The following is a 19240-nucleotide window of genomic DNA, read 5'->3' on the forward strand; positions in this document are numbered from 1 at the left end:
GTTGGCAGCTTTACACTGCATCAGTTCCTTGAATTAGGTAAATGTGCAAACCTTTGGCTTCACCCCAACAAATGAATAAAAACAGTAACTTTTCTGGGAATTGCTACATTCTGGGAAATGTCTTTCTGGGGAATGGTACACTCTGACCGATGGAATTCTGGGGAATGGCTTTCGGTGGAATAGTATATAATCCATCTAAGGAGCCCTTTCATATACCACGTGGACAATTTCGGGGGTGGGTAGGGGTCGCGAGAAAGACCACGCTTGTCCCAGGAGGGGGAGAGGGGTTGGGGTATTCGAAATGTGGGAATGTGGACTTTTCATTATATTTTTGCCTTTTATAAAAAAAGTGAACTAAATTTGTATCGTCATTGGTGTGAGCGCTTACCTTCAAATTTTTTCAAGATTTTGAAATAGTCAAATAGGCACTATAACAGCATAGTGTTTGATGGTAAACTATCATCAAAAAAATCGTGCGGAACAAAATCCGAGAAAAAAATTCTGTCTGAATCATTTGATTCAATCCTCTGTGACTTGGTAAAATACCACTAATTTCGGATTTGAAAATTTGTGGTTGAAATTACGAGCCAACTCAAGAATCCATAGGTTACTTCAATTTTATGCTATTAAGATGAATCTCTAAAAAGTAAATATCAAAGATTATAATGTCGTTCAGAAACGAGATATTTCCATGGAAACGATATTTATTTCAACTATTCTCGAATCTTTCGTCGTTTTTTTCGAGAGTTATCCAACTGGAGCCGTAGCCCCCCGTCAGAATCACTCACTACAATTTCAGACGAGACGGGAAATGTCACCCACTAAAACACTGCCCAAGGCCAATTGCAACGGGCCGTGATTCTGAATGTGATATTTATTGTACGGTTCAGATATGTGCTGAGTATGTACGCTCCGATCGCGTGTAGCATCGCAAAAGGCTTGAGCGTTTGTATGTTAACGTGTTTGATAGCGTGGGCGTTTGTATGTCGCGTGTATAAATTTAATTTTATAACAATGTGTCCATTTGTATACTCGCGTACGTTCTTGAATGATCGCACGGATCGTGAATAGGATTCTTAATTTTCAGATTCTAGAAGAGAGTGAGAACGCTATGTCGTATTGTTATTTATTTAACATTGTCACTGTAATACTGCTAATTTAAAATGTTAAAATCACAAAGGAAACGGCGAAAACATCACGATAACATTACTATACGGCATCGTTCGTTGAAAAGAAATTTACATTTTAGACCCCGACTTCGTGATCCCTTTACATTACAGGAATTTATCTCGACCGTGCATTACTTCTACATGATTTTGAAGGCTTGATTTAGCTTAGCTCGCAAATCTCACAGCTGAGTGTGAACTTTCTGATGTGACCGCAAGTTCGACACGGTGGCGCAAGCTTTGCCACAGATCGTACATTTGTGCGGTCGATAGTTGTGAATGACGATTCTATGCCTCTCCAGCTCTCTGATGGTGACAAATGGTTGAGCACAAATAAAGCATTTATGGTACGGTGTCTCCCAATGTACCTTACTGTGAATGGTGAGGCTTCTTTGACGACTAAATTTTGCCCCGCATATGTCACATTCGAACGGGTTTGCTGCACGGTTTGAGTGAATTTTCATGTGCCACGTCAGGCTATTAGGAAACTTAAACGAAGAACGGCAAACTTCACATTTGTACGGCCGCTCAGCAGTGTGAAAAAGCATGTGTGCGGTGAGGTAAGGAGCAGTTTCGAACTCTTCGGCGCAAACATCACACCGATGCAGCCGTTCGTCATTATGACATTTCAGATGTTGAGTGAGCTGTTCGCTAGAGGAAAATTCTTCGCTGCAAATGTTACATTGCTCGGTGCTGTGGTGGATTATCTCGTGAACCGCAAGCATAGTTTTTGTGTCATATCCTTCGCCGCAAACATCACAGCTGAACTTGGGACCTTTCTCATGTCTAACCGCATGGTTTCTCAGGTACAACTTATTAGCAAAGCTTTTTTCACATATGTTACATTTGTACGGACGCTCGCCTGTATGGGATCTTATGTGGGTCATAAACTCACGCGATTTACTGTATCCTTTGCCACAAATATCACACTCGTATATGTGATTTCCAGTATGCGATCTCATATGGCAGAACAGGGTGCGTTTACACATGAAACTTTTGTCACATATTTCGCAAGGAAATGGTCGTTCGCCGGTATGCGTTCTTCTGTGTATTTGGAGTAAGCTACTGCAGTGAAAGCTTTTCCCGCAAATGTCGCACTGGGGAAATGTCTTTACGGCGTGGATGGTTCGCATGTGCCGTTTAAGGTAGCCTAGTGTAGCGAATTGTCGATCGCAAATGTCGCATTTGGTGGGCTTTTCCGGACCGGTACCATCTCCATCCGGCTCGGTGTCAGAATGACTGGAATAAAAAAAGAACAATTCGTCTACTATTAGAACTGTCGGCTGCACAACGGTTGCTGCAATTGAGACGAGCATCTTCGAGTGTTGTCTTCACGTATTGTTTCCTACTGGATAGATGGATGTCAGAATTTTCAATTAATTTGTAAATACAGCCGTCGGTTATGGTTAGGGTTCTTCAATCGATAGATAAATTATCTATAAATATTCGAGTGGCGCACAGTTATGGTGCCATAATGTCCCTGAAAAAATGTTATACCTAGCTGTTCAAAATTCGATGGCTCGAATTGAATGCAAAATCTCATCTTTTTTACAACACTGCCAGTGTAGAAATGGAAGGTAGATTTCATAATGAAATAACATCGTAGTTTTTTTGGTTTTAACGCTGTGTACGTTCAGATGAATTATTCAGCGGTTATATAAAATCATACAAAAATATGCTACGTTGTTTATGGAAGTAGTCTTAGACTAATCGCCGAAGCCCAGGGGATCGTAATTCCGTTCTATTGATAATGAAATGAAACTTAAAAATGATTGAACAATTTAATTTAATTGAATTTGGTGGTGATTTTACATTACAGAGGTTTATCTCGAGCGTGCATTGCTTTTACATGTTTAGTAAGGTTGGCAAAGCTCCGCTCACAAATTGGACATTTGTGTCGAATCACGCCCATGTGAAGTTTCAGATGTTGCCGCAAGCTTTTCATACTGGTGACTGTTTTGTCACAGATCGTACATTTGTACGGTCGATCATTGTGAACGGTAACTCTATGCCTATCCAGCTCTCTAGAAGTGGGAAATTGTTTGTCACAATTAGGGCATTCAGTTCGTCGATGACCGAACTTTGCTCCGCATGTGTCACATTCGAACTGGTTTGATGTCGGGTTTAAGTGAACTTTCATGTGCCCTGCCAGGGCATTAGCAGCCTTAAACGAAGTACCGCATTCCTCACATTTGTACGGTCGTTCATCAGTATGAGACAGCATGTGTGTGACGAGTTCACGATCTGTTCTAAACGCTTTGCTGCAAACATTACACCGATGAAGACGGGCCCTATGATGTTTCAAATGGTTACTGAGCAGCCCAAGGAAAGAGAATCCCTTGCCACAAGTGTTACATTTGAAAGGACGTTCCGTCATATGCCTTCCACTGTGATGCCGCAGCGTACGTTTACTTTTGAAGGTTTCACCACATATGTCACACGTGACTGGGCACCTGATCCTATGCGATTTCTCATGATTCACAAGGCTGGCTCTTGTAGTGAATCCATCACCACAAACATCGCAGTTGAACGTGGAATTTGCTACATGTGTTAACGTATGCCTTTTCAGGAAGCACTGGCTAACGAAACGTTTTCCACATATGTCACATTCGTACGGGCGCTCGTCTGTATGGGATCTCATGTGGTCCATAAACTTACACTTTGGACTGTATGCTTTGCCACAAACATCGCACGTGTAGCTGTGATTGCCAGCATTCAATTTCATATGTCTGTTCAGATAGAGTTTGCATGTAAAACCACTGCCGCATATTTCACAATGAAACGGCCGCTCGCCGGTATGCCTTCTTCTATGGCTTTCGAGTGAGTCCATCCACAGGCTTTTTCCACAAATGTCACACCGGTGGGATGTTTGTTCGGTGTGGGTTCGCATGTGCCGTTTTAGGTTTGCTAGTCTAGTGAATTGTCGATTGCAAATTTCGCATTTGGGTTTTCCGAGACCGGCACCATCACTATTCGGCTCGTCGTCGGAGTGGCTGGAACAAAAAGAGAACAATTCGTCGACTATTAGAACTTTCGGCTAAACGACGGTTGCAGCTGCAATTGTGACGAGCATCTTCGAACGTTTGGTCTTCAATAGTGTTCCCATCAAGGAGGATGGATATCAAACTATTCAATTACTTTGTAAATACAGCTTACAGTTAGCGAGGTGGTCAGCATTACAAGACCAAAAATAGATTTTTTATAGCTTCGATCGATACCAAAACCAATTCCAGAGTACAAGTTAATATATTTTCAAACATATAGATTCGAAAACATAGGAACGACAATAAGGTAGACGAGCGCACGTGCTAACGTGTTCGGGGTGGTTAACTTGGGTACTAGTTTAGATACATCGTTTAACTGGACACCCAGATGGTGTTAGTTACTGACGAGATGAATACATCTCGAAGATAAGCACATATACCAGCAAATGTTCGCATGTCAAACTCTCATCGTTGATCACGCCATCTATTTCCCCCTTATGGGCAGGTACATACACACAATAATTGCTCTTGAAGAGCTCGAACATCTGGACTGCGCCTGTGCACAGCGGTTTCCAAACCTTTGTTGCGTTGCGTAAGCATGGTATACTTCGTAAATTGCAGACTGATGACTCTCATTTCCAGCCAGACTACTTGAGGAGCATGGTTTGGGAATTGATCCAGTCCGAGCGATTTTTTTTTTTTTTTTTTTTTTTTATTTCGATTATAGAGGTTTTAACCTTAAGGTCATTCGCCTCTTCGGGTTAGAAAAATCTCTTTTGAAAAATTTCTAACCCTATGTGCGGGGTCGGGACTCGAACCCAGGTGCGCTGCGTACAAGGCAATCGATTTACCAACTACGCTACGCCCACCCCTTCCGAGCGATATTTTCGCCTGAGAGCCACCATTGCGGGCCACGACCATCTTTAACCATAACTAGGGATGAGAAAGGAAGTGTTGATGTGGTACTTACTTAACGGAAGGCCCCGACTCAGTGACACTCCCATAAGTACCACGGATTGGGTAGCGGGTGGGTTGTTAGTCAGGATTCGCTTCAAGCAAGCGATGCGACTGAGAATATATTTTCGTGCATGTTTGAATAGTTTATTGACTGTAGGATACGTAAATCTTCTAGGCGTCTAAACTCTGGCTAATCCCCCCCCCCCCCTTTTTACCAACAAATTTTCACCCTAGTGAGAAATTTTGGTTTTTACCAAATTTTCCTCCTTAGGGTGAAATATAGCATAGTGTCTGGCTAATCGTTTATCGAGATTGTTTCATCGAAAACAACTTGAGCTCCGGACAGCCGGCTGTCGGGAGTGTTGTCGACAATGTAAAATAGACCGTAAACAATGAGTTTAAAAGTGGTATGGTGGAACATTCATAAATTATGTCACGCAGATTACCCAATACTAACTAACTCTCTGTCATATTACCACGTTACTTTTCCCTTTGGTCTAATACGAATCAAATTCTTTTAGTTTTTCCTTCATTTTGTAGTAGCACTTATATGCCGCTAGTCGCAAAAGTGTTCATGTTCTATGGAATTTTCTATATACATGGCGCAATTGTGCGTAAAACGGCCGATTGCGTCAAAGTACATGACGTGCTCCCTCCCATTTATGTCACAATTAGTCATATCTCTTCCTCTTAATAGCGTGACAGCATTTATAAATGGTCCTTTTTTTTTTTTTTTTTTTTTTTTATTTCAATTATAGAGGTTTTAACCTTAAGGTCATTCGCCTCTTCGGGTTAGAAAAATCTCTTAGGAAAAATTTCTAACCCTATGTACGGGGTCGGGACTCGAACCCAGGTGCGCTGCGTACAAGGCAATCGATTTACCAATACGCTACGCCCACCCCCTAAATGGTCCTTATTGGTATAATCACAAGCATATTGAGATCCCGTAACTTGAAATTTTCCACCTCGTTCGAGTAAACGTTGCGATATTAGATAGACGCGAAACAGAAAAAATATAAATGCTGCGTTCCTAAACGATATTAACATCAAGCACGAATCAAACACCCCCCGTTTCCAAATAGTACGTACATATTCTTAGCTCAGTATAATTGTCTGATGAGTTAATGGACTAAAAATAAAGCATTAAATATGACCATAAAACATTTGTTCCTCGTGCTGAAATGATTGCCGCAAATTGATGATTGGATTTGAATTGATCTTGCGAATTGTCAATTCTCCACCATACATAATTCAAAAGTCATTCACTCAGACAAGACCATGCGTATTTCCCACACGCATTAAAGACCCAGTGGATTCGTTTCCTAGTTGGTCAAATAAACACTAAACAAAACAAATAAATTAGTTTGCTCAGTCTAAATAAATGTCAGCTCGATTGGCCATCAAATGAAAGTACATTTAAAATTACATACGACAAAAAAAGATTGCTTAATTATTTGCATTTAAAAAAAGATCGGAAAAAATTAGTTGCATAACCAAGGCGGTTCATTTTCAAAGATAGCACTGCTGATGAATCACTGTATAAAAATTGATGATAAGGGACGCGGACAAAAATAGCTGACCACCGCCTGCACATTATTATGACCGAGGAATCCTCTGCATCATCCACAAGCGTCGCAGGAGAGTATTGGTGTTAGCAGGTAGGGAAATTAATCATGATGTATCTTGGTAGATATTTTGATTTAGCTAAGTATTCGCACGCTTTGTTTTTTAGTTTTAAATCAATGTTTTCAAGTGTGCTACCACCAGTAGAATCGTGAATGCCGTTCGAATACGCATTCTAATAATTATTTTTCCGCGGGGCGTTACGTATAATGATAGTCATAGGTTTTGCAAAATTTACGCACTAGACATAGACAAGGCACCAGACCATTAGAAAATATACTTGGTGTATCTTTTCGTCTATTTTTGCGACGAGACGACGATTTCTCTTCTCAAATATTTCTACGGAAGGAAAACTAGCAAAAGCGAAAAATTTTAATCGAAGGTTGTATACAAACCGAACCTACAAAAGAAAACCAAAAAATAATTTTGAGCTGCCCAAAATAATCATTAACTGTATCGAATGATTCACTCTGCATGACGGATACCTGTCTGCATACGATCACAGATCCTAATCGATCTTCACTAATGCCTCTCTCCCGCTCAAATCGAAACTGAGACAGGCTCCAATCCATCAACATGTCAAAGTGAATGAGCTGACAGCGGCTCGGGATAGAACCCGACCCAGTTTCGAGTTTAAGCAAAAACGGCATAAGGTAGCCTGTACCTAAGTTGATACCGCTCTGGGAGGTAAGGGATAGGAATTCAGTATCAGTGGTGAATGGCGACATAATTTAGCCTCATGTGAATCACATAATAAATTGCGCCTTTTACAGGGGAACACAATCGCGAATAAATTTACCCAGACCCGTCTTAGATCTGGAACAGTTGATTAAGGTGCAAATGGACCGTGTGCTTTCAGATGTGTCTCACACACAACTACATCATACGAGGAATGTGGTACTAATAACGTTTAATCTCTTAGTCAAGGCAGAAAGCTTCGTCGTGAAGAACAACATACACCACGACGTAGAATATGCAAAACGTCAGCACCAAGATCCCCATCTATATGGACAATGATCTAATGGAAACTCGCCTACACGATTTGGCACCGCACACTAGTACGGATTATAATGAAAGATTCATGTCCAGATATGAGGAGAAGTGGAATCCGTCACAAACGACACTTGGAGAAACTTTTCCTCTAGAATTCTTAACGGGTGATGTGACTACGGAAGAACCGACCTTCTTACTTGACTTTCGAGGGCATCTCAAGATGTTAACTGAATTCAAAGAACGCTCACATGCCAGTTTCGCTATCAGATGACAAACAACGATACGCCATGCGCAAAACAACAAAGAAATATCTGCTACAAACAACACTAACAAACCACCTTCGACATCCGCTGACACACCACAGACAGCCGGCTAAAAAAAATGCCGAAAAAACAACATACCACGGTGTTTCCAAACCAATAGCTTGAGCTTTTGCGACTACCCCTGGCTGCTACTCCGTTATCGATCTGGACTAGCTGAAATTGCACAGGAAATCAGTAGATAATTATGCTTGGGAGTAGCGAAACATATTTCAATGTACAACTCCTGGTAATCCTAGTGTTTATTGATAAATACCGGTGCCCGCCAGGCCCGAAAGTATATCGCGAAAGGGAAGGAATGTTAGTCCGATACTTGCTTTTGCTAGAGACCGTATATACTACTGCGCACTCCACAAGTATCACGGAAGCTAATAGCCAGCATCCCTTGGGAAGTAATGAACAGTAAAGAAGATGGCTTTTATCAGTCACTCAGAAACAAAAAAAAAGCACCAAACATCTAACAACGAAAATCAAAACTGCTCTAGCAGCAACGAGGACATAGACGTAAACACGAGCGAAGGACCATGACCATTACTCCCCATCGAAAAAGAAAATTAAAACAAGGAGCGGAAAGCAGTGCGCGCAGAATAGACGGTAGCAATATTTTTTTATGAGACGTATTTTTTGTTTCATTGATATGTATATTATTTTCGAAGATATGAATGACTCTTGAGGTTAGTCTTAACAAATGTTAATAAAAGTAATAATAAAGCGTTTGTCACAAACTCGAACATGCAGGCACAGAATAACAGACATAACACTATGAGAGAATTCCCTCAAAAAACATCGATCCGACAATTTTCCCAGAACACTAGCTCCACCTTTTATTCACAGTCCCAAACACTCATTTACTGGTGGGTTACCCCTCAGGTTTGCGAACAATTTTTCACTAGTGGTCTATCCCCCATATGCTTGTTCATATGTCAGTGGCGCCATAATTTCAAATGTGGCCACAGTCCCAACTACAAATATATTTAAAATGACCGTTAAAGCGGACGAAGCTTTGTTTTTGAGTGTTTTGTCTGTTAGTCTGTGATGCAGGTGCCATCATCCACGCAAAACTACGCCGCATTAGCGATATGGCAAACATAAAAACGCCCTTATGATATCAATAAGGAAAAAATCCATTAGTACAATCTGTTAAGTTAAAATCCAACAAATGGGTTGTTCTTCTAGGGCTTTAATAACGATTCGTTCCTTTGACCATTTACATGCGCTGCGGTCAGCTAAAATCTAACTAGGCACTGTCTCAGAATTCTGTCTCCAGTTTTTCGCTGATGTTTAATATCTGTCTTTTTATTGAAATCTTTAGATCAGGTGAATTCTCTAACATAATAAGAATGTAACAACATAAAATATTTTGAATGCGGTTTCAAGTGCGATGATACAAACGCAACGCAATCATCATTCGGTCACATCCGGAAGCCTCCACTTTTGGTGTTAGCGCTCCACGCCCATGCCTTCAGTTCTAACATCTGCACCGTATAAAATTAAACATAAGACGCGCAAAAATTCAAGAATCTACCCGAATATGCAAATGATAGCATGCAATCGAATTCATACACTCTAGCACACGCGACATACAAAAGGCTACGTGATCAAACACTTTTACATACAAACGCTTGGGCCATTCGCGATGATACACAAATACACAAAGGCGAACATATATCATCCACGCACAACCACGCCCAATATTTCGCAGTCACAAAAACGCTCCGATAATTGAGTGCACCTATAATCTGATTAGCGCGGTCTCAATCGCAAACAGAAAGAAACGTTCGTTTTCATGCGCTCGCGCAGGGTCGCCCACAAATCTGAAGTCAATATTACAATCAGAGGCACGGCTCACTGCAATAGGCTTTAGGCACTGTTTTAATGGATGATATTTCCCGTCTCTTCTGTAATTACAGTGAGTGATTCGGACAGGAAGTTTTTCCGGGAACCAAGCTCAAACAGCTCCACCAGTTGGACCGCCTTTTTTTTACATTTTCAGACCATAGGAGCAATATCAGGGTACAACATAAGGATCTTTTAACTGAAATTTTGAAATAATATTCCACCTTTATTTTGGAAAAAAAAATGGAAATTGTTGATGTCCTTAGGAAATTGGAATTCAAAACCTTACAGAAACAAAATCGTCATTGATCTTTTGAACTCTTAAATCAAAGCGTAAGAGTGCTACTAAATTAATCAAGTGGAGAGACAGACCACAAATATGTTAGCACCCTGTACATAACCTCAAAAGTACGAAAAAACGTCTTTTTTCGTGAATATAATATCTATTCAATATCTCAAAATCTTGACATGGTGGATCACAATTCCGACCCCGGATTAGAATTCTACGCAGCAAATTACTGACACGGCCCAGGGTATTTGTAGACCTATGTTATTTTTAGGGCGGCCTAATAGCAGGTATGTACCGAGGCTGCTAAGATCGAGGGTTGGGGGCTTTCGGGCGTGTGCGGTTGACGATGCGGTTTTTATGATTGCAGTTGAGACTGTGTTCATAAATTCGCGTAGGAACAAGTTGACTTAACTGCCGGTGTTTTTACGTTTGCGAGATTGGTGGAGAATATATCACGCGGGATGTACTGTAACAGTACGGCACCAATAAAAATAATCATTCTGGATGTTCAAAACGTAGTCGAAATACTAATATCTGTTGTTTGGTGGTGAAATATAACAGCATTTCATTATTATTATAGTGGAATCCAACGGAAGAGGAAAACTTTGTTTCAAGAGAGTTAACATCGCAAAAGCTAGAGCACCTCGATTTCCGACTGCAACACGAACAAGAAATATCAATTTCAATCTTCTTACTATACTTAAAACACAATCCAATTTACGCCTTGTTTGCCAAAGCTAGCCATCTGTATAAATTAACATCAAAAATGTAAACATGGCGAAATTCAAACAAAGGTGAACCACAGGTGCGGTGAATAGCTGCCCGCTTTTCAAACGGGGCACGAACACCAAGAGAAAAGTTGAAACTCTCTCGCTCTCACAACTCTCTGTCTCAGACGTTTCGACAGCAACTGTTGGATCCCATTCATCGCAGTCGGAATTTCAGCGCAAATGTTAAAAATTGATTGGCTCAGAATGGGTTGTTTGCATCCGGGCTGCAATTCTAACATAAAACAGTTCACCTTCCGAATCACGTTCCGGATGTGTTGTACTTAGATGAAGTTTTTTTTATAGCGCGGGCATCTATGGGTCCGTTATAAAGAATTGGCTCTTGAGCTGGATGATCAGCGTCGAGGCCAGTTAAGGGATCGATGGACGAGGACACGATAGTGTCCGGAAAATAGTGTCATTTGCAAGATTGAGATGAGATTCGACAGGCGTTTGTTACGATGCAACAAGGTATTAATCTCTTCAAGACGAACCTGTCGATAAGAGTGCAGCTGGCAGCTGACATATGCGAGAAAATTGTGTCAATATACACTCAGTTTCTTACGCGTTTTTTGCGCGGTATTTTTTACGCGGATTTTTTAATTTACGCGATTTTCATTCACGCGGATTTTTGAATTTACGCGGTATCCATTAACGCGGACTCTTAAATTTACGCGGTTTTCATTTCCGCGAATTTTGAAATTTACGCGGCCTGCATCCCCCGTCTAAAAAAAACCTGAGTGTATGTGAAGTCTCTCTTAGGAAAAGACCACTGTAGATTTAACTGATTAGTCACCAAAGAAAATCTCGAGAGCGCGGAGGCTAAATATGCATGACATTGATTTCAATTATTCTAAGTAGTCATTAATACTTACCGTGTCCAATCTTCGGTCCGGGTGGCAAGTATATAACACCGATGATGAGTATATTTTACGGCAAATAGACAATTAATAAGTCTAATGACTGTTAAAGGCAAACAGTTCAGTTCTAAGTACGGCGAACTGATGTCCAAAAAGTTGTGCAGAGTAGATTTGATCGTTCAGTCACGTTTCGGTTAGCACGATTATGACGTATTCAGCTCCCGAAACCGTCAGCAAAAATGTGACCATTTTGGCTCTCCATCCACGTACATTTTGGTAGTATAACTGAAAAACTAGAACGCGAGAAATTGTCAGGAACAGCAGGTTTAAAAATATGAGTATACTCGCCTGGGATAGGAAACCTTGTTTGCCATCACCGACCATAGAACAGGAATGATTATGAAGAAGAATGTTAATGGAGCGCGTTTACGATCGGAGAGTTCGGAGGCTTCCACATTTCTTGTAAATCGATTGTCACGGATTCGAAGCTACACTAATGATGTTTCGCACTGTTGACTGAAGGAACAGCTGAAGCCCGGTTTTGAGGCTGTTCCACGAATTTCCTGAGTCCAGGCAGTACTGGACATGTTGGAGGATTAATAGAGAGAATGTTGTTCCTTCAAAGAAGGATCCAATACAATTTCAAACGAAATGAATGACATTTTGCGAACATTCGGCTCTAAAGAAACAACCGCGTAAAACAGTGTCAATTAAGTCCAAGTTCATCAACATTTGGGGAACGAAAATAAATTACGTAACGCAAAAATTACCCTAATTTGACTCATCGTGTAATAAATTGTCATAAAATTATCCATTCCTTACTCCAAATTCACTTTTAAAAATTCTGTGACATGTTACGTAGCGTTCTAGTTTACTCCTCCTCCCCCACATGTAACATGTCACATATTGTGCACGTAATTTATGAATGGTCCCTTACTAATGGTTGAAATCCCGGAGTTCGCAGCGGAGTGGGCTGCGCAAAAATCTGGTTTCAAGTATCATTTTAGTGTTTTGATAAGTGACTGTGTATGCCATTTTTTGGATCAAGTCCTACAACCTTTCCATTTGAACCAGTTAGCATACTCAAGGTTAAAAGAGTGGACAACTAGAAGAGCCCACAAATCGTCTCAATCATTCGAGAAATTTGAATATTGTTTTGGAGGTAGAAAAAAACATGAAGACTACTCCGAACTAATAAGGGTGGAGCATGCCAGTCGAAGGCCACAACTCGCACTATCAACTATTGGGAAAATTCTAATTTCATGAAGCACTTTTTTCCGTCCCTCTTCGAAGATCCAGAGTAACCATTGGCTAAAAAATTGTAATTTTCCAATCATGAAACACAAGTCATTATCCATCTCGGACCAAACCTGTTAGATTTCGTGTCCATTTAGTAAACGACGTTACTTCCGTAACGTTGAAAATGTCCTCTTCAATCAAAACATACTTTCAATACACGTTTAATTAAGTTACTGGCTCATTGCGGTGGAACTACTCGGAGCTGGTGCAACCCGCTTGCCAGTGCGTGTGGAGATAATGTTCCTTGGAGAAAAGTTCTATCCTACGCCACCTAATCTGACTGCAGACGACTTGATTCGGAATAATCGACGCAGTAGTTGTTACGTCGAAGTTGATCATTTTTATGTATTTTCTTTAGGGTTGATACAGGTAAGAATTGAAGTGAATTACTAGAAACATAAGTTATGATAAGCCACGTGCTATCTGACCTTTATACGTACATACTGTGTTGTGAGCATTACTACTGGAGTAAATGAACGATGGGATTGGTCAGACAAAGCACATTCGATCAATTTTAACTTGTTGTTCAGACTAGGAAAAATCAGATTTCATTAATTCTGCATACAGAAAGCTACCGAACAACTGAAAAGTTTTAATTGGAAGCCAATGTTTTGCTGCACTGTCACGAACTTCAATATGCAATTTTGAATTCAGTTGTCATATTACCTATCAAATTATCGCCAAATTAACCCTGACAATACCCCACAACAGATACGTTACGAGATTTCCCTTCCTTTTTGTTTTTAAACATGAACATGAACGATGCTTACCTTAACAGTTGCTTGCTCTCGGTTCACTTTCCGCTCACATAATCACTGATACTAATTCTTCAGCCACCACTGCCTTATGCTGTCTCGATCCTGGTCACAGCTGCTTCCTTAGCTCCACTAATTATTCACACCGCAGTCGTTGATTTTAAGAGCAGTAATCTTTGTCCAACAATGCACGAGCTTGAGCTTTTTTGTGTGCGGTATCAAACACAGGGATAGAACATTTTGAGGAAATCTTTTCCAATAACATTTCCGCAGAACACCTGGCTACTGGCAAAAAAAATGCTAGTGCCGTCCAAATGACCAGACACCGCTTCCAAGCACGTCACAGTATCAATTTTTCTACTGTTGCTCAACACATTCGAGAGCAGCAGGCATGTCGCGGTGAGTCTCTAATCAGCAAACTCGCCCGGAATGATACGTTCAAATCGTAGCCAATATTGGACGGGACAGGCGCGGATGTAAAATTTATCAGTCCAAAAAGATCCGTCCATAAACCACGCAGACTCATATGGGGGGCGGCGGGACGGGAAGTCTACGTTTGTCTACGAAGATTTTGATTTTTTGTTCTCGTTTTACTATTATTATAGATGGGATTGGAAAAGAGTTCTGCTCAACGTACTAGTCGATTCAGCTGGATGTGTTTTTTATGGACACTTCGAAACTAGTACACTGTTGAGGTACCAACTCTTAAGGGAACCAGTCTACCCAGAGCCCCCGTGATTTTTTATGGACAAAACAACAACACGATAGATTGCTGTTTCTTGCGTTTATTTAGATATAAGTTTGATCTCGTCAAAAAATTATAGGAAAAGTAAGAATTGGCGGTTGTAAGGACGATTTCCCAAAATTTCCCTCAGCGGAAGACTTTGATGGTGAAAATCCTGCACTCACGAAATATAATCTGAGACAGTTATTAGTTAGCAAACATGCATGAATCATTAAAAGTTCAAAAATTGTCAAAATTTATCTTTCAAAGTAGCATGTTAACGAGAAAATGTTAAGTGTTTTTTTTTATTTCAAATAAATTTAGGTGGTTCAAGCAGTAGTGTAATTAAACTTAGTATTTACTTGAGTTTATCTGTTTGAAATTTCTCTTGCAATCATTTACTGGTTTCAAAATCTTTGAACGCCCGCTAAAGTTTCCGTTTGTAAAAATCTACTAGAGTGCAGGATGGTCAAAATGGGTCAAAATTCGGTCTACGTGGTTTATGAATGGTCCCAAAGGATAAGCCAATATTAATTTTTCAAAAGAGCTAGGTTTTTGCAAACATTTTGACTTATTTCGCACATCATTCCAATGCATAGTAATTTTATTTGAAATATATTCGTTAATCCACATCTTTACTCTTCGTAGTAGCAACGCAGACTAACAGAAATAACGATCATTTTATGTACATTTGTAGTTAGGACTGTAGGTCGCATTTGTAATGACGCCACTGACATAAAAACAGGCATGCTGGGGACAGACAACTAGAGAAAAAGTGTTCCAAAGGCTGAGGGGTAACCAGCAAATTAGTGTTTGAAACCATGTATAAAAGATGGAGCTAGTGTTCGGATAAAATTGACGGATCGATATTTTTTGAAAGTTTTTCTTTATGGTGTTATGTCTGTTAGTCTGCGGTAGCAACGTAAAATGTATTCTACGTCGAAATTATAGCCAATTCAGAGAAAACAGCAAAAACGAAAAACAAAAATGAGTAGCCCTTTTGAAAAGTTAATATGGAAATAGAAAAAATAACACCTACCTTTTCTCGCCGGAATTGTCACTTGAATCATCATCATCACTATCATCATCACTATCATCATCATTACTCGGTGGACCTTTTGGTGCAACCTTTTTAACTTTTTTAATTCCTCCACTGAATTCACCTACACTCTCCGGTTTCATTTCTTTCGGAGTATCACTATCGGCAATGCTAGCCGTCACACTAGGCAGCTCTGCCTCAAACTTCAGCTCTATTTCGCCCAGCTCCGCCGGAATGCTAGTGGGATAATGAATAAAGTAATCGATAAGTCAAAATAAAGTGAAATTCGTTCTAACTATAGCCTACAGTCTCTCTGCATTACGATGGATCGCTTTTTCGAACGAATGTGATTTGCATTCTTAAAAACGAACAGCAAAATCAAACGCGAGCCTGCTTCGATCAAACCACATTCGTTTGAAAATGTGAATAAAAAAAATTCTTTTAACGCTTTCTTGATTTTTTTGTTGCTAATTATTAAAATTTGTTTAAACTCTGTAGTGAGAACGTGGTACGAACATATTGAAAATATTGTGCAACGAAGCATAAAAAATATTTTCAAGATTATATTTGGTATTCTGCATTGAATTAATGATTGAATATTGTTTTCCGACCAAAAAAAAAAATAGTTACATTCAATCCATGGTTAGTAAAATTACAAATCTTTTTTTCTTTGTGTTACTAGATTTTTGCAACTTATGATGGCAATATTCAAAATCGTGCTACCTCTAGGCTCGAAAATTAAAACAAGTGCAACATATCCTATTACCTATTGAAGTTTTAATATTAAAAGAAAAAATATACGCAACCTACCTTGGGTTAGAAACAGTGCCACCGCAACCCACTGCAGCCGGCAATGAAGGAGTCACCGAAGGTACTCCGTCATTTTTTGGCAGGGCGACGCCACCACATTCACCGGCACGGTCTGGATCCACTTCACTCGACAACTCAATTTCCTTCTTAATTTCAACGGATTCTTCCATCACGTTTCGCGTTGCTTATAATCAAGTGCTGAAGAACTTGAATAAAACCATAAAATCAAAACCACGCGATTTTTCACGAATTCAAGAGAAGTGCAACTTCACTCGACCGGTAATTTTCAGCAGTAAAAGAATATGGCGTTCGAATATGACGTTTTTGGCGGCTTCCTTTACACTGAACAAAAAAAAACTATATACACGGTTAGAAATTAGTACCCATTTATGAGTTACAGCTACACGCAGAAGAATCAGGCCTTATTGAATCAACAAAACGTTTAGTTGAATCTAAAACGTGGCGAATGACTGTTTCAAACTGAAATGGGCGTTTTTCGAAAGCATGTATTTGGTTTAGTTCAACAAATACTTCTGTTTACATTTTAAATAGAAACATTATTGAATCAAAATAAAATTTGTTAGATCTAACTGATCCCTTTGTTAATGACCAACTGAATTTTTGTTTAATTTCAGCTAAATTTGAGTTGTTTTCTCCTTTGGTTGATACAATAGATTTATTTTGTTTCTTCAAACTTGTTTGTTCGGTTTCTTCAAACTTGTTTGTTCGCTTATAATGATTTTGTTGTTTCAAACAAAATATTTGTTAAAACTACTGAAAAGCCAACAAATGAATCAGTTGGTAATTTCAAACAACAGTATTGATTGATTCAAACCTGAATCTTGTTTGTCACTATATCAAACGGGTAAATTGTTATTTGAAACTAAAATTTGTTTATCTCTACTAATTTTTTTTTTTCTGCGTGTAAGACAAGACGTGACCATCGGCTTCTTATTTTTCTTTCGACATTCTTCCCCAGTAAAGTTCAGCCGGAAATGAACCGGAATTCTGGCTGGTTCCAGTTCGTACACGGGCTCCAGTGACACAACCAGAGTGGCCAGATATAATTCCTTAATATCGGTAGGGTCACTAAAAGTTCATCGGTAGTTATCGGTAGGCCGGGTTGTTGTCCCAAAAACGTAGTATTGACATAGAATTGTAAAATACTGACAACACAGATCTCAGACCAAATCCAACCCAAAAAAATGAATGTTGAGTAGGATGTGTCCAAAATTAATAAAAATCGGTAGTTTTCGGTAGGAATAACAAAATTTCGGTAGTTTTGCCTTGGTCGTCTGTGAATCGGTAGGAAAGACCAAAATCGGTAGGACCAAAGAGAATAATGAAAGAGACGAAGAGTGAAAATCAGTCAAAACGGCAACACTCCCTTTATGATGATTTCAACACTAGAATTTTGGCAACCGCTTCTACAGGCAGCACTTTAAATGACTCCTATTATATTTTGAAAACAAACCGTATGTCGATCGATGGATTTGTTTATCAAACGATGTGCATTTCGAAACAAAGAGATGAAATAATTCTAAAGCTTATTTTTACTCATACATATACTCTAGAATGCACCTTACAATCACGATTGAACTAAATTCTGACGAAAATTCAAATTTCTTTTTTGATAGAAGTACAATACTTATCTCCTCCAACTCAGGCATGAGTAATGTTTATTTACATTGCACGATTGGTCTGCTCAATAAGGTATTTTTGGCTTCACACTATTCGTCTCTTTCCCTATTCTCTTTGGGTAGGACTACCGATAAATCGGTAGGTCTGGCCACCCTGGACACAACCGATTCTAACTAGAATCGGTTGTGTCCAGCGATGCCAGATTTACAGACATGTCTGTATTTTACAGATTTTTGATGTCTCCTACAGACGTAGCCAGAGATCTACAGACTTTTAAAAGGGTAATAGTGTTTAGTAAAATTGCACTAGAATAACTGTTTTTGAATACGAGTGATTCCTTCACAATAGAATTCTTCTTTTAATCTATTTTTAAAGTAAAATTTTAGTGTAACTAGGATTTACACAACCATCTACCGACTTTTACAGACATTTTAGTTATTCATCCACAAACATTTCAAAAAAACTTGTGGCATCGCTGGTTGTGTCACTGGAGCCCGTGTACGAACTGGAACCAGCAAGAATTCCGGTTCATTTCCGGCTGAGCTTAACTGGGTCTTATCGCACATTTTTACCCTGCCGAAATTTTTCGAACAGTGTTGCTATTTTTATTTATGAAATGGAGTCTTGTTAATTTATTTTATGCTGGCAATATTTTGTTTTTCCATGTCAAAAGTCATAGTTTAGTAAGGTTTGATGAAGCCATTTTCTGAAATTTTTTAGATTATAGTGGTTTCTGTCTTATTTTTGATAAAGTTAATCAACCATGTATACGGTAAATGCATGATAAACACTTGTTTCACTTTGCCGCATAATTTCTGTTCAATTTAGTCATTTTCACCTTTTTAACGATAATAATTTTAAACCAATCAGAAGCTGAACCATTCTGACGTAAAATTGGAACAAAAACTGACCCCCTCCCCTATTGTCACGTCTTGTCTTAGAATTACAGTACACTGAGAAACAAAAATATGCATAGTTAGCATACTTTCTATTCCCATCTCCTTTCTTCTGCTGCGATTTTTATGCATTTTCACTTCTAGTAGGCATTCAATGAGTGGATAGACCGAATATGTCCAATGCATAAAATTTGCAGCAGAAGAAACGAAAAGTACACAGCAAGTTTTTTTACGATCGTCAGTAATTTTTTACTGACTTTCAAACAACCTGACTAATCAGT

General features: G+C 39.4%; 3 protein-coding genes across 24 annotated transcripts in view; all 3 read right to left on the minus strand.

Moving 5' to 3' along the window:
- LOC131688075 (zinc finger protein 624-like) overlaps positions 1 to 14777 on the minus strand; it is a 170005-nt gene extending 155228 nt beyond the window's left edge. Inside the window, exon 1 of the mRNA XM_058972230.1 lies at positions 13865 to 14777. The gene's annotated coding sequence lies outside the window, so the exon portion shown is untranslated. The remainder of the gene's footprint in view (positions 1 to 13864) is intronic.
- Positions 1 to 16750, minus strand: part of LOC131687880 (zinc finger protein 664-like) — a 151574-nt gene extending 134824 nt beyond the window's left edge. For 18 of the 19 annotated variants that reach the window (XM_058972071.1, XM_058972067.1, XM_058971980.1 and 15 more), the window contains exons 1-2: positions 16423 to 16750; positions 15613 to 15849 (exon numbers count right to left, since the gene is read on the minus strand). In XM_058972071.1, coding sequence (XP_058828054.1) covers positions 15613 to 15849; positions 16423 to 16592 — 407 coding nt within the window. In that variant the 5' untranslated portion in view covers positions 16593 to 16750. Of the gene's footprint in view, positions 1 to 1200; positions 2406 to 15612; positions 15850 to 16422 lie in introns of those variants that run through there. The other variant, XM_058972075.1, reaches the window with a different exon arrangement.
- LOC131687977 (zinc finger protein OZF-like) overlaps positions 1 to 19240 on the minus strand; it is a 220908-nt gene that overhangs the window by 95068 nt on the left and 106600 nt on the right. The gene's annotated exons all lie outside the window — the stretch shown is intronic.

This window comes from Topomyia yanbarensis, chromosome 1, assembly GCF_030247195.1.
Source record: "Topomyia yanbarensis strain Yona2022 chromosome 1, ASM3024719v1, whole genome shotgun sequence".
Taxonomy (NCBI): Eukaryota; Metazoa; Arthropoda; class Insecta; order Diptera; family Culicidae; genus Topomyia; species Topomyia yanbarensis.